Genomic DNA, 18,558 nt, shown 5'->3' with positions numbered 1-18,558 from the left:
AGTTGGGAATGTCGGTCGTGAACAGGGATGAAGGCAGGGAAATGGAGCTGCTCTCCAGTGTATTAACAGGTTCAAACCTCTCATGCAATGGACACAATGAAATTCTCTGTGTGGTGCTGAGGAGGTGGGAGGTTTGACGACTGAGACTTCCAGAAGAGAGGATAGAAAGGCCATTACAAACAAATAGGTGACAGCATTCTTTGAAGACACTTTTTCATTTAGCAATTTCCCCTCTTAGGGGGAGCCCCTATATACAAAGGATGGCACCCCAAGGCCATATCTGAGTCTCATGGTCCTGACCAATGACCATGGATATTGATCCCAAGATGGGCCTGTTAGAATCTTTCTCCCGAGTACAAAGACAGAGACTGTCAAAGGAATAATAGGAATCTGATCAAGCTGGGCCTGTCCCCTAGAGCAGTGGTCTTCACAGTGGCGTTTACAAAGGCCAAGGAATATAATACAGCCCAGTGTAATATAGAAGGAAAATGGGAAGCTTCTATTTTTATTAAAGAGTAGGAACACAGTAAACCTCCTTAATGTTTAATAAGCACATTGGCAATGGTGCCCTTATTCAGTCCATATTCAGATCACTGTCATGTCCAGTATGTGAGACATCCTAAGGGGATGGGGGAATTCCACAATGCTAAGACACTGACATAGCTCCTATTATTCATTTGCTTTCAGTGAAGGATGACATGATTTATATATGCCCAAGTGGATTCATGAAATATAACGCCTAGCCGTAACCAAACTGTCTATCATAAAATGGAAATGTAGTTTAAAAGCTTCCTGCAAGAAATGTGGAGTGAAGATACTGCTAGTGGTGGTAAATTTACAAGCAGCTCAACAATGTTACCCAAACTGGTGGATAAAATTGGAAATTTAGCACTCTGTTCACACGAGCTGGATTTCCTGTCTTGTCTTCCCTCCCTCCCTTTCCCCCTGCCCTGTCTGGAGCCATTTTCCATTCTGCTCCAGGATGACTCTCAATATGGATGTATTGTTTGGCCTTCCTCATGGCTGGGTTTGGCTGATGAGCCAGTAGGAGCTGGGAGGAGAAAGAGGTTGGGACTTCCTTTTCCTGCTGCCTACTCGCTTCAGCACTGCAACCTGGCAGGGACCACATCCCTCGCTAGCTACAGCACATTCTGGAAGGATCCACTTCCCAGGCTCCTGAGCTCACCGGCTTCTGCCAACAGTACTTCTTTCTCTTGCGCCTCCTGCCTAGGGTTGGTAATGACTTCCTGCCGTTGCTAGTTTCTGTACCACTCAGCCCCAGCCCTTGTTGGCTCCCACACTTCTGTACATAGTTTGTTTGTTGAAGCGTCTTGAACCATCTGACTTGGATTTGGTTCTTGTCGAGGGTCTGATTTATATAGTGCCACTTTTATCCATGACAGTCATGAAAAACAAAGGTTAGTCAAAGTGCCAAACCCAGATTTTTGAAAATAGTAAAGCATAATCAGTTATGTATCTCTTACTAAAGAATCCTTTTAGGGTTCACAAAGCAGAAAAATTGTTGGTACTGGATTTTTGGGGGGGGAAGAAAATCACTTTATTCTAATTAACTCACAAGTAATAATATCACATAAGCTGGTTTAAGGAACCCACACAAAGATTGGCCCCAAATCCTATCCCATCTCAGTGAATGCCATAGCATCACCCTCTTCCCTTGCCATTCTGAAGCAATGAAGCTACTAAGGACAGCTTTCACCTAGGTTTTATACTTTATACTTCTGTTATTAATTATATTTTCATGCTAAAGTAACTTGGTCAAAGCAGCATATTTTTTTAAAGAGCACCATTTTCATATTCAATTTTTCTCATTCTTTAAAAAGTTTTGTTTTTATGTTTTATAAAATATTTAACCTATTAGTAAAATAGTTTATGGAAATGATTTAAATTCTTAAAGTATACATAAGATGGAGGTATATGCTCAAAAATTTTTAATAGTAAAATATACGAGAGGAAAAACACCTTGAAGCCTTCTGCTTCGGGGCAGGCTGGTACCTTCATGTGGCAGCCCCCAGAGCTACTCCAGGTACTGAACTCCAGTTACCATGTCTTTCTTTGAGGGTCTGAAATACCTTCCGTTAAATCAAAACTTTCTCTTAAATTGTGTAACGTTAAGTTTCTGATATTTGCGAACCAAAGCCTGGAGATAGGCTATTTAATGAGGCGACCATTTATAAAGTACTTTTTTACAGCAAAAAGACTCACCTCTACTTCCCAGAGGAGAGTTGCCCCTCCTGAGCTCTGAGGAGTCTCTATTTGGACAGCGATAGTTCATCAGCCACATTATGGTAAGGTGAACTACCCCTCAGAACTTTCTGCCTTTGACCAAAATCCCTATCTTCCCAGCGATTTTGTCATGGACAACGGTGTCTTCCATAGTATATTAGCACATAAGCATTCAGACTCAGGCTTGCGAGCTTGATTATTGTGAGTCAGTCTACATGTCTTATTTCAAGCTTAGGAACAGGCCTGGGACTCTAGAACTCCCCTGTGATGTTAAATAGTCCTAGGGAGGCCACTCAGAAGCCAAGTGGCCAGGTTTCTTCTGACAACACCCAGCCTCATTGTCACTGCCTTCCAACCTACCTTAGGGACCAGCTGGGCCTCAGCTGGAAAAGGAGAAAAGTGTCTTGAGTTAGAACCCCAGGAAGATGTTATGTTCTTTCTACCTGAGATCCAATCCTCACACAGGTTGAAAATATCAAGACAAGACAGCCCTCGGGGAAACCTGAAGATATGGGGTCCATATGCTTGATGGTAATCTGAACCCACATAATTATTCTTATTTTTGAGTACTTGTACATGTGTCAGTACCGGAGGTACAGTAGGCCATTTCATCTTCATAGCAACCCCTTGAGCATCAGCCCTTCTTTATAGATAAGGAGAGTGAGACAGAGAGGTTAGGTCATTTGTTCGAAGTCACATAATAAATTGTGGACTTGGGATTTGAACCCAGGTCAATCACTGCCTCTAGTGACTATGGCAATGTCTATGAACTTTCAGGGTACGAATCTTGGTGAGCCACAGTGACTCAAGACTCACAGTATAGAGTAAGGCATTTCTTACCAGCAGAAAGCTCACGGTTTTAGACAGGTGTTTTCCTTTTAAAGTGAAGAAAGGGCTTGTTCATGGACAAGGTCACGAGACTGTCACATATTGAAAGAAGGCTCTGGGCCTCTGTTCTGAGCAGCAGTGCCAGGGCCTCCTGGGCTTTGTTCTTGTAGGAGCAGGAACTAAGGGCTGGACATTTTCCCCTGCTCTGTGACTGCCATGTAAGCCACAGAGAGATGCAAAGAGCTGGGGGCTGGGGATCTGATGGGGTTTTTTGGTTTAACTTCTCATTCTTACTAACTAGCTACTAGTTCGTGGTGTTGAATAAGGGACCTAACATCACTGAGTTAGTTCAGTCATAAACATCTCCCTTAGATGACTCACACATGGATTCACTAAGATATTATATCTAAAATGCTTGACATGTATCTTGCGCTCAAACAATGGCAGTTCCATTCTCCCATCCTTACTTGTCTACCTATATGAAGTAACCCAGAGAAGGAGGGAATTAAGAGATCATGTGCTTCCTGTCTGGAGTTGCCTAAATGGAACTTCTGTGGAAGAAAGAAAAATACTTTCAGATGCTTCTGGTTGGATGCCTGTCTTCTCCAGGGAAGGCTTACACCAAACAAGACCTCCAGCAGGCATCTGCAGAGGAAAAAGGGTGAGGCTCCATGTAGTAGGAAAAGCAGGAGCTAGAGTTCCCACCCTCTTGGCAACATACGGTGGTCCCTGCAGCCTCAGCCCTCTCTGTCTCTTACTAGGCCACAGCACAAGACTCAGGAGGTGCATGGCACCTGAGAGACCAGCTTTGCAACTGGACTGACTAGGCCCTCTCTGAGCTGCTCAAAATTGTGTCAGTCCAGTCTCCACCGGGGGAAACAGATCTGACAGTGGCAAGTCCTGAGGAGCAGCAGCAGCAGCAGCAGCTCAATCCTTTCCTCTGCCCTTTCGCAAAGGAATGAGCAGGACACAGGGAACACACTTTCTGCTCAGCTCCTTCAGGCTCCAAGGTTAAAGGAGGGCCCTGTCTCCACTGCAGGCCACTACAAAGGGCTGAGCTCAATCTGTTTAATGTGCTGCTAGAAAATCTGCTTGCCTGTCCACATTCTCCACATTCTCCAACACCAACTTTCTCAGTCACATGGTGGATACTGGTCTCAGAATGTCAATGGGCTTCCAAACTTAAGGAAAGGAAAGAGATATTATTTACTGGGTCACCTTAAAGACTCTACCAGGTATCAAAGTCTAATATGGTAGAGAATAAGTCTGCTACTCTGCTTGGTGGGAATATAGAGGTAAGAACATGACAGTGGATTACGGATACCCGGAGCCTCAAACCCAGTACAGCAGTCTTCTTGGTGGAATCCTCGGAGGGGGACAGATGGATGCTAGAAATAATAATACAGTAGCTGATGCATACTGGGCACCAGGAATAGACACTGGACTAAGGGATTTAATCCTGCAAAGTGGACACTGCCATTACTGCAGGAGAGGAAACTGAGGCCCCAAGAGACTGCCGTAGCTCAAAACATAGAGTCCAGTGGCCACTCCAGGGTCCATCTTCCTATCATGGGACCAGGCTGCTTCCAACATGAGGCACCATTGCCCCATTGTGATGACCAGGGAAGAGCTGGTCAGTGCTGAGCCCATGTCCCCAGTCAGGTCCAGTGTGCCTTGGACCACACTATCATGAGCAAAGTCAAGGGGATCTTCAGGCTTTCTCCTTCTGATGACCAGAGTCTTGGGCTTGCTGGAAACATCCTCTTGGATGGTGTGTCAGCAGCAGAACTCTCTGGCCTCTGTGCGTCCTTCCCCAGGGAGGCCACTCCGAGAATATCCCACCTCTATGGCCAGGCTGCGAGCAGTGTGTGGTCAGCCTCTTCCAGCTTCTCCCTTGGTTTTGCTAGAAAGGCTCAGTGCCCCACACACCCTACACTCATGATACCCTGATTCCACCAAGCCAGTCTTCCTACACTTGGGTTATTTGCACACTACTTTTTCTACTCATAACTGCATTTAATTTATACATGTATTTACTTAATATTATTTCATTTCAATAACCATAAGCCGAAAAGCCAAGATTGAAATCTATTAGCTTTGTGTTGTTGGGCAAGTTCCTTACTGTGCCTCAGTTTCCTTATATGTATACTGAAGATAATGATGATAACTACTTCCAGGGGTTGCTGAGCTGTTCTACGGCTACTGCATGTAAAGCATTAGAACACACCTAACCCACAGCAAGCACTCAGTGAGCCCTAGCTACCACTATCATTGTTATTTAAAGGGAAATTTTTTGTCCCTATCTTAAATGGGAAAATCTGTACCACTTACCACAAATAGAGTTATGGTAAAAGTAAATGTAATGGAAACTGTTATTAAATGCTAGCTAATGCATATCAAAGGCGCCCTGCCTGAGACCTGTTGTCATTTTGTCAAAAAGAGCAATAAGAGTCAGAAAGATGTTGAAGCACTGGATTCAAATGAAGGTGACCAGCTTCCTGATCTGCCCAGACCTGTCCCCAGACAAGCACGGACAGCTGGTCACCGAGCCTCAGAGGACCCCTCCTTAATACAAAGGACTGAGAAGAACTGAAGAGGAAGTAATGTTCTCGAAGTGTGATTTCGTCTGTGTAGGGCTGGGTCAGGATCCTACTTAGCGTCATCCTGCAGAGCAGGGCCACACTGTGGGCCACACGACATAAGCCCACCACTGAGAGTTGAGTCTCCAAACACCACAGGCATATGGGAAACTGGCACATTGTGTGTGTCACTGAGATAGTGACAAAGGAAACGCACACTGTAAAAGTCAATGATAGGAAGGGTGATTAAACTGTTGCACAGCTAAAATTACTATATCTTATCCAGCCATTAAAAAATGTTTTAGGGCCAGGGATTTAGCTCAGTGGTGCTGCTGCCTGCCTTGCAAACGCAAGGTCCCAAGTTTGATCCCTGGTACCAAAAAAAAAAAAAAAAGTTTTAAAGAATCTTTAATGATATGGGAAAATGATTGTAACTGAATACTCAGTTAAATAAAGAGACTACAAAATCACATTTTCAGTAAGAGCTTAGTTTTCTGAAGTATAGAGAAATATAAAGAAAAAATATACTATAATATTAACAGTATTTATCTCTGAGTGATGGGATTCTGGAGGGTTTTTAAATCTTTATATTTATTTCTGAATTTCTTATACATACTCAGTTCCATATTCCCTAAGAAAATTGAACAAAGAACATATACCAGAAAAAAATGAATAAAAATTTTAGATTTTTAAGAAGCAATACAAGGGGCCGGGGATTTAGCTCAGTGGTTCTGCTGCCTGCCTCACAAGTGTAAGGTTCCAAGTTTAATCTCTAGTACCAAAAAAAAAGAAGCAATAGAAGAAAGTAACCAGATCTAAACCTGGCCTTAGAAAACTGTTTTTGTTTTTTGTGTTTTGTTTTGTTTGTTTTGGGTACCGGGGATCAAACTTGGGACCTTGCGCTTGCAAGGCAGGTGCTGGAACCACTGAGCTAAATCCCTGGCCCTTTGTTTTTTGTTTTTAACATCTATTGCTGGCTGGGAAAAAAGGTTTTTTTGTCTGACTGACTGACTGCTACCTGCTTTCTGCCTCCCTAGAGAGAGCTGTGGCAGAGAAGGTGGGGCTTGTCCAAGGTCATGGGCAGGCATCACCTGTGCAAGGCACTGGCAGGCCTGAAGGTCCTCAGGTGAGACTGCCCTGGGCTGTGACCTGAACTCAAGAATCTGGCCTCCAAGGACCTGAGCTGCTAACTAGAGGCAGGGTGACATCTAATGCAGGAAGTGCCCAACTTGGATTGAGGCAACCTGAGCTGGAAACCCTGCTCACCACCAGCCGCTGGATCCCTCACAGGACCACAGTGTGTTCATCTCTAACAAGGATGAAATGAAATAATCTGACCCAGATCCTGGCACAGAGTGAGAGTTCGATTAATATCCATTTCCTCCCCTTTCCTTGTGCATGCTCTGCACCACATCTCCCTTCTCCATCTCCCTACCCTGTCTCAGACAGCTCCCCAAGGCACAGGGGCAGGGGTGGAATCTGAGTGCTCCAGGCTCCCTCCTCTCCGTCCAGCTGGCTCTGCTGGTTGTCAAGCTATAGTGAGGATGCTGTGGGCCAGCTCAGTGGCTCTGTGGGCCCACCAGTAGTGGTGGCAAGTGGGGAGGGGTGGATGTAAAAATCCCACCCTGCATCCTTGCAAGCCAGACTAGAAGAAGCTGGCCACCAGCAACATGTGCATGATAAACCTAGGGCCCTGTTTAACCAGGACACTTTGTAATAAGCATTATATCCATTTATTTGCCCAAAGATAACTGATCCTGAATACTTAGCATGCTCGTGGTATCATTCTGGGTGTTGGACACACAGTGGGAAACTCTGGGTTCAATCTCTACCCCTGCTAGAGGTGTGGGGTGCGTCTGTCCAGCTTCATTGCACAGGCTGGTGAGGAAAGAGGCCAGGCTGTCAGTGGAGCTGAGAACTCATTCTGGGCAACTCAGCCCATTAGGCAAGGATTCTAGCTTCCTCTCGTGGGCTCACAAACCCTTTATCCCAAAGCAATGAGCCTGCTGGGTGGGCTGCTTGGGAATTTAGTTCCCTTGAATGGTGTCACATGGCCCTAACAACATTTACCTAAGATGCTATTTAAATCCTCTGCTGTCCCTCTTGGTGTCTGGGTGAGCTTGGACAAGTCCTTTAACCCCTGTAGCTCACATGTCCTCACCTGTAATACCGAGGTAATGATACATCACTCTTAACATGGCTCTAAGGGGCTCATGCCACCACATGTGATGGCCCAGATGCGTGTGCTGGAACAGGATCGGTGCTTCTCTCACTCTCCTCTCAGAGAGGTGGGCAGAGCATGGTGGCCCAGAGCAGAGTCTCCAGGGACAGCTGTCCAGTGTCAAATGCCAGCAGTGGTGCCGCCTGATGAGGATGGTAATCATAGTACCATAGTAGTGGTGATCTACTACACAGTGTAGCTGTGTAGTCACTGCTACACATAGCTGTATAGGGCTGTGGGAGTAGTGAGTTATGATGCAGGAAAGGCTTGAAACAGTGCTCAGTGTTTGGTAAGAACTAAACGTTTGCTCCCCCTCCCACCAAAAAAATATATATGGGGCTGACTGATCATGATGTAGCAGGTAGCATATGGATACCCCCCCCCCCGATGATCTGAGAGGGTCTGTAGGAAAACCTCACTTACGACCAAGTATAGAGGAAGGGACAGTTAGTTGTGAATACAGCCACCCCCGGCACATGTGCAGACACACAACACACACACACACACACACACACACACACCGAATCATGGAGCAAACACATGACAATGCCAGCTGTTTTGTTCATTAGATCAAAAATCGCAAGACACCATTGGCACACACAGTTGTGTTGAGGGGCAGGAGCCTTGGAGTTAGAGTCATACAGACCTGGGTTCAAGCCCAGCTCTGCTTCTTCTTGATGGCATGACCCTAGGCAAGTCTCTTAACCTGACTTTCCTCCTCATAACAGTGTTGGTGTGATGGTGGGCAACTCCACCTCCCACACAGGTGCATCACCACCCACTGGTGCCCCAGCATAACAGCCTGGGAAGCTTTTGCTTTTCCCTGCATCAGGCCTGGCTAGCCAAGCCCTGAGCCTGCTTTGCTTCCCCTGCCACCCTGAGAGCTGCCTGAGGTGCTAGGAGAACAGCAGCTGCCACTCTGGACGGCTAGAGTGCTGGCCAGGGGTCCCAGCTGCACAGCTGTTTACACCAAGTGCAGAGCCTCTCCAGCTTTTACGACTGTGTACTGCACAGGAGGGAGCGAGGCAGCTGGCCTCTGGCTGCCACTGGCCTTCCCTTCAGAGAAAGCCAGTCTGAGAACAGCTCACTCTAGGAATAGCTTCAAGCCAGGCCCCTGGAGGGGAGTAGGGCTGGGCCCAAGCAGAAACACAGAATGTGTAGCCCCTTAAGGAGCCAGGCAAGGGTACAGGAAGTGGGGGAGCTGAGGACAAAAGGAGAGATGAGGACAGAGATAAAAATGGGTTGTGACCAGAACACAGGACAGGAGGGGCAGGGACAGAGATGGGGCAGGGTCAAGGGTGGAGATCTCAGGCTGGGCCAGCATGGGGCTCACATACAGGGGCATAAAGGGCAGAAGGAGAGACGCAGGAAGGACAGAAGGAAGGAAGCCAGGCCTGGCAAGCTTGCATAATCCCTCCAGTGCCACAAAGGGACCCCCATGAAAGCTGGTGTGTGCGTGGGGGGTGTCCTCCAGTGAGAAGCCACACTTCACCCAAGGTGTGTGTGCTTTCCAACAGCCAGCAAAAGAGCACAACAGAATCAAGTTAGGACCGGCAAGATTGACTTCTTATTTAAAACTTAAGACAGCAACAATAAAAATACTCTGCTGAAATGCCACCCAACAAAGCCAACTCCCCTGGAAAGTTCAAGTGAAGCGCCCCCATCCCAGCACCCTGTACCTTTAAGGAGGAGAAGGGATCCCTCTGCTTCCCTCCCGGCCGAAGAGGCAGGTTATTCTAGGATATAGCGATGACTTACCTAAAACTGAGTTATTCCCCTTTCCTCCTCTGGCCAGCCTCTCTTCACTCTGGGGAGCTTTTACCATTTAAGGTCAATGTTACATCTGGCTCTGGAGCTCCAAGCTGAGAAGCCTCTGGCTGCAGAGCCTCAGCTGCCCGCCTCCTCCAAGAGGGGCTGGGACTTGGAGCCAGAGCTCCTCTGGGAGCCCCCTGCAGCCTAGCTCTGGGGCTAAGGGAAGGGGATCCACCAGCCAGCCTTGGGCCTCAGACAGGCTGGATCTGTGAGGCAGCCACTCACCCTGAGTCCCTCCTATGGATCCCACACAGCAGATGGCAGCACCCATGGGCAGCTCATGCAGCTGGGCACTGCCCTGGCTGGGTGGGGATACAGGGGCTCTGCAGACCCACCTGAGACCCTGAGTCTCCAGCAAGTGTGTGAGCCTGGATAAGGCCCTGGCCCAATGCCAGCAGAGACTGGGAATGTTTCCTGTTCTGAGGGTTTGGGGGCTGGGGTTCTTCCCACCTTGGGATCACTGAAGAGAAGGGCCTGGGAGATTTGGCTAACCCCAGACCTGGCACCAGCTCCAAAGATCAATCCCTGCTCCCCCACTTAATAGCCCTGTGGTGTCTGTATCGCGGAGCCTCAGTCTCCTCATCTGTAAAGTGGGGAGGGAGGGTAATAGTGATCATACCTAACTTGCTGGGTCAACAAGGGAATGAAATGAAATGGTATCCACGTGCCAGTGCACAGTGCCAGCATCTCGTAAGTGCTGGGTCAGCGTGTATGGGCTTCCTGCCTGGGGCCTGCCCAGAAGAGGAAGGGCTGTCTCTCTCCTGGAAGTCCACACCCTATTCATACTCGTTCTCCCTGCCTAGGGTAGAGTTCCCATCCAAGGCCAAGACCAGGGAGCACCAAGCTTAGGACATCTACATAGCACCTCCAGGCCTTCTGGGATGAGAGACAGCACAAAGAAGCCCTGCATAGAGTTGCTAGATAACTACAGAGAACCCACTTACATTTAAATTTCAGATTTAAAAAGTTACATACTTATTTCAGTACAAGTAAGTCCCAAATATGACATGGGGTATGCTGTACTAAAAGACTGTGTGTTCTTCATCTTGAGTTCAAATTTAATTGGGCATCCTGTATTTGTATTTGCTAAATCTAGGAGCCCTCACCCTAGACCATCATTCGGCACCCCAGAGAACATTCACCAGTCAGAAGCAAAAGCAGTAGGGATTGGAGCCCAAAGCCTGTGGTCTTGAGCCCTCCTGATAATGACTGCTGGGACCTACACAGTCCCCATCCCCAGGCCTTCGCCATGGATCAGTCACCATAGCTGTAGCAGACTTGCTCCACGGAGCCTGTCCCACCAGGCCTCCTCCTGGCCCTTTCCTCTGGCACACATTCCCGGGTTGTCACTCCTCCCCGCTGTTAAGAGGGACCGCTGGTAGAGGTGCAGGCATGCCATCCATTACCCTTATTAATAATTGTAATTTTTGTCCATGAAACTAGGGGAGGCTGCCTTGGGTACTAGCTAGACTTTATTTCAAGTGTCCACGCCTGTCTGTCTGCTGGTACAGCCTCCCACTGGCAAATGCACATGGTGGGAGCTATCAGAATTAAAGTCTAGGGAGTAGAAAGAACTTTCCAAACTCTTTAGCACTGCTTTGCCAAGTTCAGCACACTTTAGAATCCCCAAATGTGAAGCTCTTTGGATTCTTCTTCCAGAAATTCTAATTCTATGGATCTGAAATGGGACCCAGACACCTGTATTTGAATTAAAACCTTCAAGTGATTCTTATACAGTTGGCCAAAAGGCCTTGCTTTGGGGAATGTTGCTCCAGAGGTTATCTTGTGAATTCAGTATTGGTGACTACAGAGACCCCTGGAACCAGAGGATGAACTAAAATCCAAGGCTTTATGTGGATGTGAGTGAGTGTGTGCACACATGTATACGTGTACAAAGCCATACGTTAAATCACTATATTCCTCATACTCTACTAGATGCTTTACATAAAGGGATACATGTATCTCACAAGTGTCCTGTGGGATAGAACTATTATATCTTTCCTTCAAAAAGGATGCTGAGGCTCAAAGAAGTAGAATAACTTGCCCAATGTTCCACAGACATGAGTGTTAGGACTGAAATGTGAATTTAGTGGTTTTGCTCCTAAAGCTCTTTCCTCTTACCATACAGCTGCCCCTTCAGCCACAGTTTCTTAAGATAGGGTTCTTTGTGTGTCTCTAAGCCCATTGAAACTGTATACAAAACATTGGCTAATGTGTTTTTCTTGGTTAAAGCCCCATAGCTTTTAACCCAACTCACAAAGGGGTCATCAAATAACTTTTTAAATTCACTGCATTTATACAAGCATCTTATAAAACACATGACTGGTGGGCATGTAAATGGAATAAGCTCTATAGAGGATACTTTAGCACTATTGAGATGTAAGGCTCATACTCTTTGACCCAATTCTACTTCTAGGAATTTATTCTGCAAACACACTCCCACAATTGGGAAATGACAAATGAATATAATTATTCATTGCAGCATTGTTTATAAAAGCAAGAGGATTAGAAATGACATAACTGTTCACTAATTGGGGTCATAAAAGAAGACAGGGTGCAGCCACAACAAAAGAAAAGGAAGTTCTTGATGTGCTGATGTGAAAAGCCTGCAAGATGCATTATCACTTACAGAAAGTAAGATAAATAAAAGTGTCTATAAAATGGTACCAATCAAGAGTGTGTGGTTGAGGATACATATTTATACATACATATAAGTATACTTATATCCATACATACACACTCACAAGTGCTTACATGCATATACATACAGCCTCACTAAAATTAGCATAAAAACGAATACCATTAACCCTGGTTACCCAGAGGGAAGAGAACTAAGTGGTTGGGGTAAAGACTATCCACTGTATACTTTATTTATACATTTAAAGTCTTGGACCATATGAATAAATCATGTATTTATATTCAATAATAATAACAAAACAAAAACATTACTGTGAATTGGGTTTTCTTGCATCGATTCATTTTCCAGCCCTGGCTCCTCCAAATGTCATGAGTGTTAGATGATCCTGACTAAAGGTTATTAGTGAGTATTTTTAGCCTTTTATTTGGGAATAATTACAGGCACACAGGAAGTTGTAAAAATAGTATTGAGTCCCACATACCCTTCACCCAGCTTCCTTCAGTGGTGATATCTCGTATTGTTACTATACAATCTATGTCAAAACCAGGAAATTGGCATTGTGATGTTACTGTCCACAGGTCCATAAATCTTATTTTAGAGGCTATTTTAGAAATGTAATCCTCTCAGAAATCATTCATTTAAAAAGGTTTGTTGAGGGCTGGGGATTTAGCTCAGTGATGCCGCGGCCTGCCTAGCAAGGGCAAGGTCCTGAGTTTGATCCCCGGTACCCCCCCCCCCAAAATAAATGTTTGTTGAACACCTTTAGTGAACCAGATGGGGCTGTCTGGAGGGATATGGAAGGAATACCTCAGACCTGTCCCTGCTCTCTCAGTGTGTGAACCAGAGAGGATGACCCAGTAGACAAGGGGCAGCAGCACTGTAGAGGCCTGGGATCCCACAACGCACAAGGAGTGCTGACCACAGCTCTAAAAATGGCACCATGTCCCTTGTTGTCCTGGTCATGGAGCTTCACAGCTTGCCCAAAAGCTGACTTTTAATCCTTAAAAGAGCATAAGCAATTACTCTGGCTATATTTATCTTTGTTCCTGGAGCCACACAGAGATTTGGCCTCGCTCTACCAAAACCTCCAGCTCATCACTCAGCCACAGGGGAAGTCATATATCCTCAGCATCACAGGAGTGAGCCAGCAGAGGTGCACTGGCACTCAGCTCTGGCAGGCTCTTGATTGGCCATCTGACCCAGGGCCAGGCAAGATGTTCTAAAATTCCAGGCAAAGAGCACATCCTGGGACTGAGACAAGCCAAGGGAGGAGAAGCAGCTTCTTGCCAGGAGCACAGGCAGCTCTGGCCTTGATTCCTGGGATGGCCTCACTGGGAGTTTTGCCTTCCCTGCCCCTTCTATACTTAGGGACTCTGTAACTTGCTCAGCACTTAGTGAGGCCATGAGTCTGAACAAATGAGAGGCTAAACCAGCAGGAATGACATCCAGGCAACAATGACAGGTGTCATGTACTGCACGTGTTGTTAAGCTTTGCGTTAGCCACTTCATGCACTTGATCTGATGCCATCAGTGTCAAATCCATGTGATGTGAGACTTCTCACTCCTATGTCCTAGATGAGGAAACTAAGCTTGGAGAGCTCAAGGAGCTTGTCAATGTCTCACAGCTTGTGAACCCAGATCTTTCTGACTCTAGAGACCCAAGTGGTGAGTTTGAGACAGCACGTGGGGAACACATCTCCTTCTTCTCCTGTGATCTCATTAAAATGATAGCAAAAGACTCCTTAAGAAGAAATAAATCTTTACCCACAAAGAGAATGGGAGAAGAGGCAAGAGTGAACATTTCTGGAAACTGGCAAGAGGATGAAGGAATGGAGGCCATGGAGCAGGCACAGGGAGGTGAAACCCTAGACAAAGCACAGAGAAGGGCTGCAGCCAAGAAGGGAACCTGGAGACCCCCAAGAGGCTCTAGGTTTGAACAAACAGGTGTGACAAGGATGGAGTGAGATATGGAGCTAAACAGAAAAAGTTGATTAACAATTTATGGACAGAAGGATGGAAAAGGAATTATTCCAAGTACCCTTTGTACTAGATTTGGACTAGACATACAAAGGTTAAAGTGAAAAAGATCTATAAATATTGAGTAGATTTCTTTTCATAGACATATGGGTTAATGATTTTGAAAATACTTTCTGTACATTAGGGATGGTGCAAATTTGCACAAATATATTGTGAATAAGGACAAATTTTTCATTATCAAAAATGAAAAGGAGGGGCTGTTCCATTGCTCCCAGCCCAGAGGAAGGGGCTTCCAGGCTACCCTTCCACCACTCCCAGACCAAAGGTAGGGGCTTCTGGGCCACTGTTCCACTGCTCCCAGCCCAGAGGAGGTGAGTCACATGGGCACCAACAGCACCATCCCCCCACCCCCTGTCAAAATGAGAAGACACGTAAACGAGTCTCAAAACCAGACTTCCAGATCTCCTGCAGCAACCCCGAAGGAAAATGAGATGGAACACTCTGATACTCAACCACCTGGACTCCCTGAACTGGCAACAAAAGAGGATCTGGAAAAAATGAAATCAGAAATAACTTCTCAGATAACAACAGAGATTGTGCCCATAGTACAAGACATGATTAATAAATCTAGAGAGGTCACAGATAAAAAAATAGAGGAGCTGAGGAACACAATGGAATCACAACATAGGAAAAAAAAGGAATCCATAAAACAGATACAAACAGATTTCCAGGAGATTAAAAACTCTATTGAGCAGAATAAGCCAATGTGAGGATAGAAATTCAGATATAGAAGATAAGATTGCAATTAGACTCCAGGAAAAGAAAAATTGCTTCAAAATTGTAAGGGACCACAAGAAACCAACCCAGCAGCTGCTAGATGATGCAGAGAAGAATAACATAAGACTGATTGGAGTCAATGAAGAAACAGGAGAGAGTGCAGATAACATAAAAAAAAAAACTGTTCACAGAAGTAATGGCAGAAAACTTCCCAAGGAGGGGAAAAGAACTTGACATATGGATCAGTGAGGCATATAGGACTCCAAATAGCCTTGGTCAAAAAAAATCTACACATAGGCATATAATTGTTAAGATACTAGAAACCCAACAGAAGAACAAAGTTCTACAAGCAGTTAGAGAAAAAAAACAAATCACATACAAAGGAAAACCCAACAGAATCACAGCAGACTTCTCAACACAAACCCTCAAGGCAAGAAGAGCTTGGAGTGATGTATTCAAAGCCCTAAAGGAAAACAGCCTCAAACCCAGACTGAGGTACCCTGCAAAACTATCTTTCAAAATTGATGGAGAAATAAGATACTTTCATGACAAAGAACACCAGAGGAACTTCATGAATACCAAACCAGCACTCCAAAAAATTTTAGATAATATCCTAGGAACAGACAACGAGGATCACAACCCCAGGAAGCAAACCAGAATGAACCCATCTGGCATGACAAGAAATTAAATGTAAAGGGGGAGAATCCAACAAAAATAAAAAGTCATGAGGGCCCAGGATTTAGCTCAGTGGTTCCGGCACCTGCCTGGAAAGTGCAAGGTCCCAAGTTCGATCCCCAGTGCCAAAAAAAAAAAAAAGAAAGAAAAGAAAAAGTCATGAACTTCATCTCTTACTTTTTAATTGGGTTGTCTGTTAATGAGCTGTAAGGGTTCTTTATATATTCTGGTCATAGGTTATATGCATTATAAATATGGTCTGTTTAAGGATCATTTTCTTAATGATGTCATTTAAAGTTCTAAATTTTGACAGAATCTCATTTATCAATTTTTTTCTTTTATACATCATGTTTTTTATATCCTAGGAAATTCTTGCCTACCCTAAATTCATAAACATTTTCTCTTATAATTTCTTCTTAAAGTTTTATAGTTTTAGTCTTTCATATTTAGGTTCATAGATCCTTTCAAGTTATTTTTATGTATGGAAATAAAGGGTTGAAGTTAATTTTTTATATACGGATAGCAGGTGTTCTAGTGCCATTTGCTGAAAACACTATCTTTTCCTCTGCTCTTGAATTGAGTTTATGTTCTATAAAATGTTAATGTTAAATAATCTTTCAAAACTCAGTGGACCATATACATGTGGTTCTATTTCTAGATTCTCTGTTTTATTCCAGTGATCTATATGTCTTTCCTTACACCAACACTGCCTTGATTAGCTTTAGAGGAAGTCTTAAAATTAGGTACTAAATGTCTTCCAACACTGTTTTCTTTTTCTTTTTACTTTTCTAGGTCCTTTGTATTCCTTCATAACTTTTGACTCTTTTTTTGGGGGGGTATGTATTCCTACATAACTTTTAAATTTCAATATCCAATTCTTCATTTATAGCAAGTACACATAGACCTGAATTTTTATATATACCTTGTGTTTTCTAATCCTGCTAAATTCAAATACAAGTTCTAGGAGCTCCTAGAGATTTCTTAGTATTTTCTCTATAGATGATCATTTCATCTACATATAAATATTTTACTTCTACCTTGCCAATCCTATCCTAGTTGTGTCATTTTATTGACAGACTATTTTGGTTTGGGCCTATGCTTCAAAGTTTAATGGACAAATGAAGAGTAGCATATCTGCCCTTGTTCCCCACCTTAGGGAGAAAGCATTGTATCTTCTCCATTCATATAAGGCATTTTTGCTGGAAGTATGGAGTACATGTCTTTTAACTGTTGAGAAGGTTCTGTTCTACCTCTAGTCTCCTGATAGCTTTTACCATGAACAGCTGTAGAATTTAGTCCAATACTTTTCTCCAGCTACTGACAGGATCATATGACTTTTTATTTCTGCTTTAAATGTTTGATATAATTTATCAGTTAAAATGTATATGAGCCTGTTGTTGTCATATAGGTAGATTTTCAAGCTAGGAATATACTTTCTTTAATAGGTGCTATTCAAATTTTATATTTCCTCCAGAGTTAGTTTCATTAATTTGTCTTCCAAGGTACTTCTTAGAAGTTGTCAAATTTATTTCAAAAAAGATTTTTGTAACATGCTTTCTATATCCTTTTAAATTCTGTAAAATCTGTGGTAATGTCTTCTAGATCTTGATATTGTAATTTTTAAAATGTATAATTGATATTGTGTTATAGGAAGGAAAGGTCTAAAGGAGTAGGGGAAGTGGGAGGGGTATGGGAAAGGAAAGAAGGGAAAAGAAAAAATATGAGAAAAGGAAAAAAATGGAAACAAAGTCTTTGCAAATAGGGAAGGGTGGAGGGGGTGAAGGGAGGGCAGGGGAAGGGGAAAAAAATAAGAACCAAGATACTCATCCCAATGATGAATATAACTGTATTTTATACCAGAATGTACCAATAAACTTAATGGAAAAAAAAATAAAAAGGAGAGAAAATAGAATAAACCATGCAGTGTTGTATTGCATTATAGGTATTAGAGTAAACTAGACAGATAGATAGATAGATACATACATGCATAAATAAGCATGTATATGGGTATGCATATGTAAATATATGCAGATGATTTTTGACTTACAATGGAATTACATCCCAATAAACCCATTGTAAGTTGAAAATATTAATGGAAATTTCATTTAATGCCACTAACTCAGAACAGTATACCTTAGCCTAGCCTGTTCTAAGTGCTCAGAACACTTACATTAACCTAGAGTCAAACAAATCACCATGTACATCATTTTATAATAAAAGGTGGACTACCCCACATAATTTGCAAAATATCTGCAACCAAAAAACCTTGACAACACAGTACACTGTATCCATTGTTTAACCTTGTGTTTGTGTGGCTGAGTGGAAGCTGCTGCTTGCTATGACTGACCAATATCATTAGAGTATTATACTGCATATTGATAGTCTGAGAAAAAAATCAAAATTTAAAATTCAAATATGATTTGAATGAATGTGTATTGCATTCATAGCATTGACCATAAAGTCAAAAACTGTTAAGCCAAACCATTGTAATTCAGGTATTGTCTGTGTATGTGCTCTTACATATATACACACATGCATACATATATACATACATGCATATACACAAACACACATCTATTTTTCATCTCTGGGAACTGCGAAGATCTAAAAAATAATGATGCCCCATTAGCAATGAGGTCGCTTTGCATTACATTTAGCTATAAAAATGCCATTTTCCAATAAAAAGGAACTGGGGTCTTTGGAGAAATGGGTGATTCCAGGGCTGAGACAGGGAAAATAGAAGATGAACCTGGAGCACCTTATTGTACTGCAAAGTAAGCATTATGAAGATGGGAGAAAAGGACATA

The 18,558-nt window shown here is 43.7% G+C and overlaps 1 protein-coding gene across 13 annotated transcripts in view; it reads right to left on the bottom strand.

Annotated features, from left to right (window-relative positions):
• The window catches only part of Irag1 (inositol 1,4,5-triphosphate receptor associated 1), a 111,909-nt gene extending 102,128 nt beyond the window's left edge, over nucleotides 1-9,781 (bottom strand). For 5 of the 13 annotated variants that reach the window (XM_087211682.1, XM_087211684.1, XM_087211686.1 and 2 more), the window contains exon 1: nucleotides 9,552-9,631. Coding sequence is in view for 4 of the 13 variants with exons in the window: in XM_087211679.1 (XP_087067805.1) it covers nucleotides 9,631-9,697 (67 nt within the window). In the remaining 9 variants the exon portion in view is untranslated. Of the gene's footprint in view, nucleotides 1-9,551 lie in introns of all 13 variants that reach the window. The other 8 variants (XM_087211679.1, XM_087211680.1, XM_087211681.1 and 5 more) reach the window with 4 other exon arrangements.
• Nucleotides 9,782-18,558: the final 8,777 nt, after the last annotated feature.

This window comes from Heterocephalus glaber, unplaced genomic scaffold, assembly GCF_053883595.1.
Source record: "Heterocephalus glaber isolate CG9 unplaced genomic scaffold, H.glaber_assembly_v1.0 deba00001428, whole genome shotgun sequence".
Taxonomy (NCBI): Eukaryota; Metazoa; Chordata; class Mammalia; order Rodentia; family Bathyergidae; genus Heterocephalus; species Heterocephalus glaber.
Note: the sequence above shows the minus strand (reverse complement) of the source record. Positions and strands in the feature narration are given on the sequence as shown.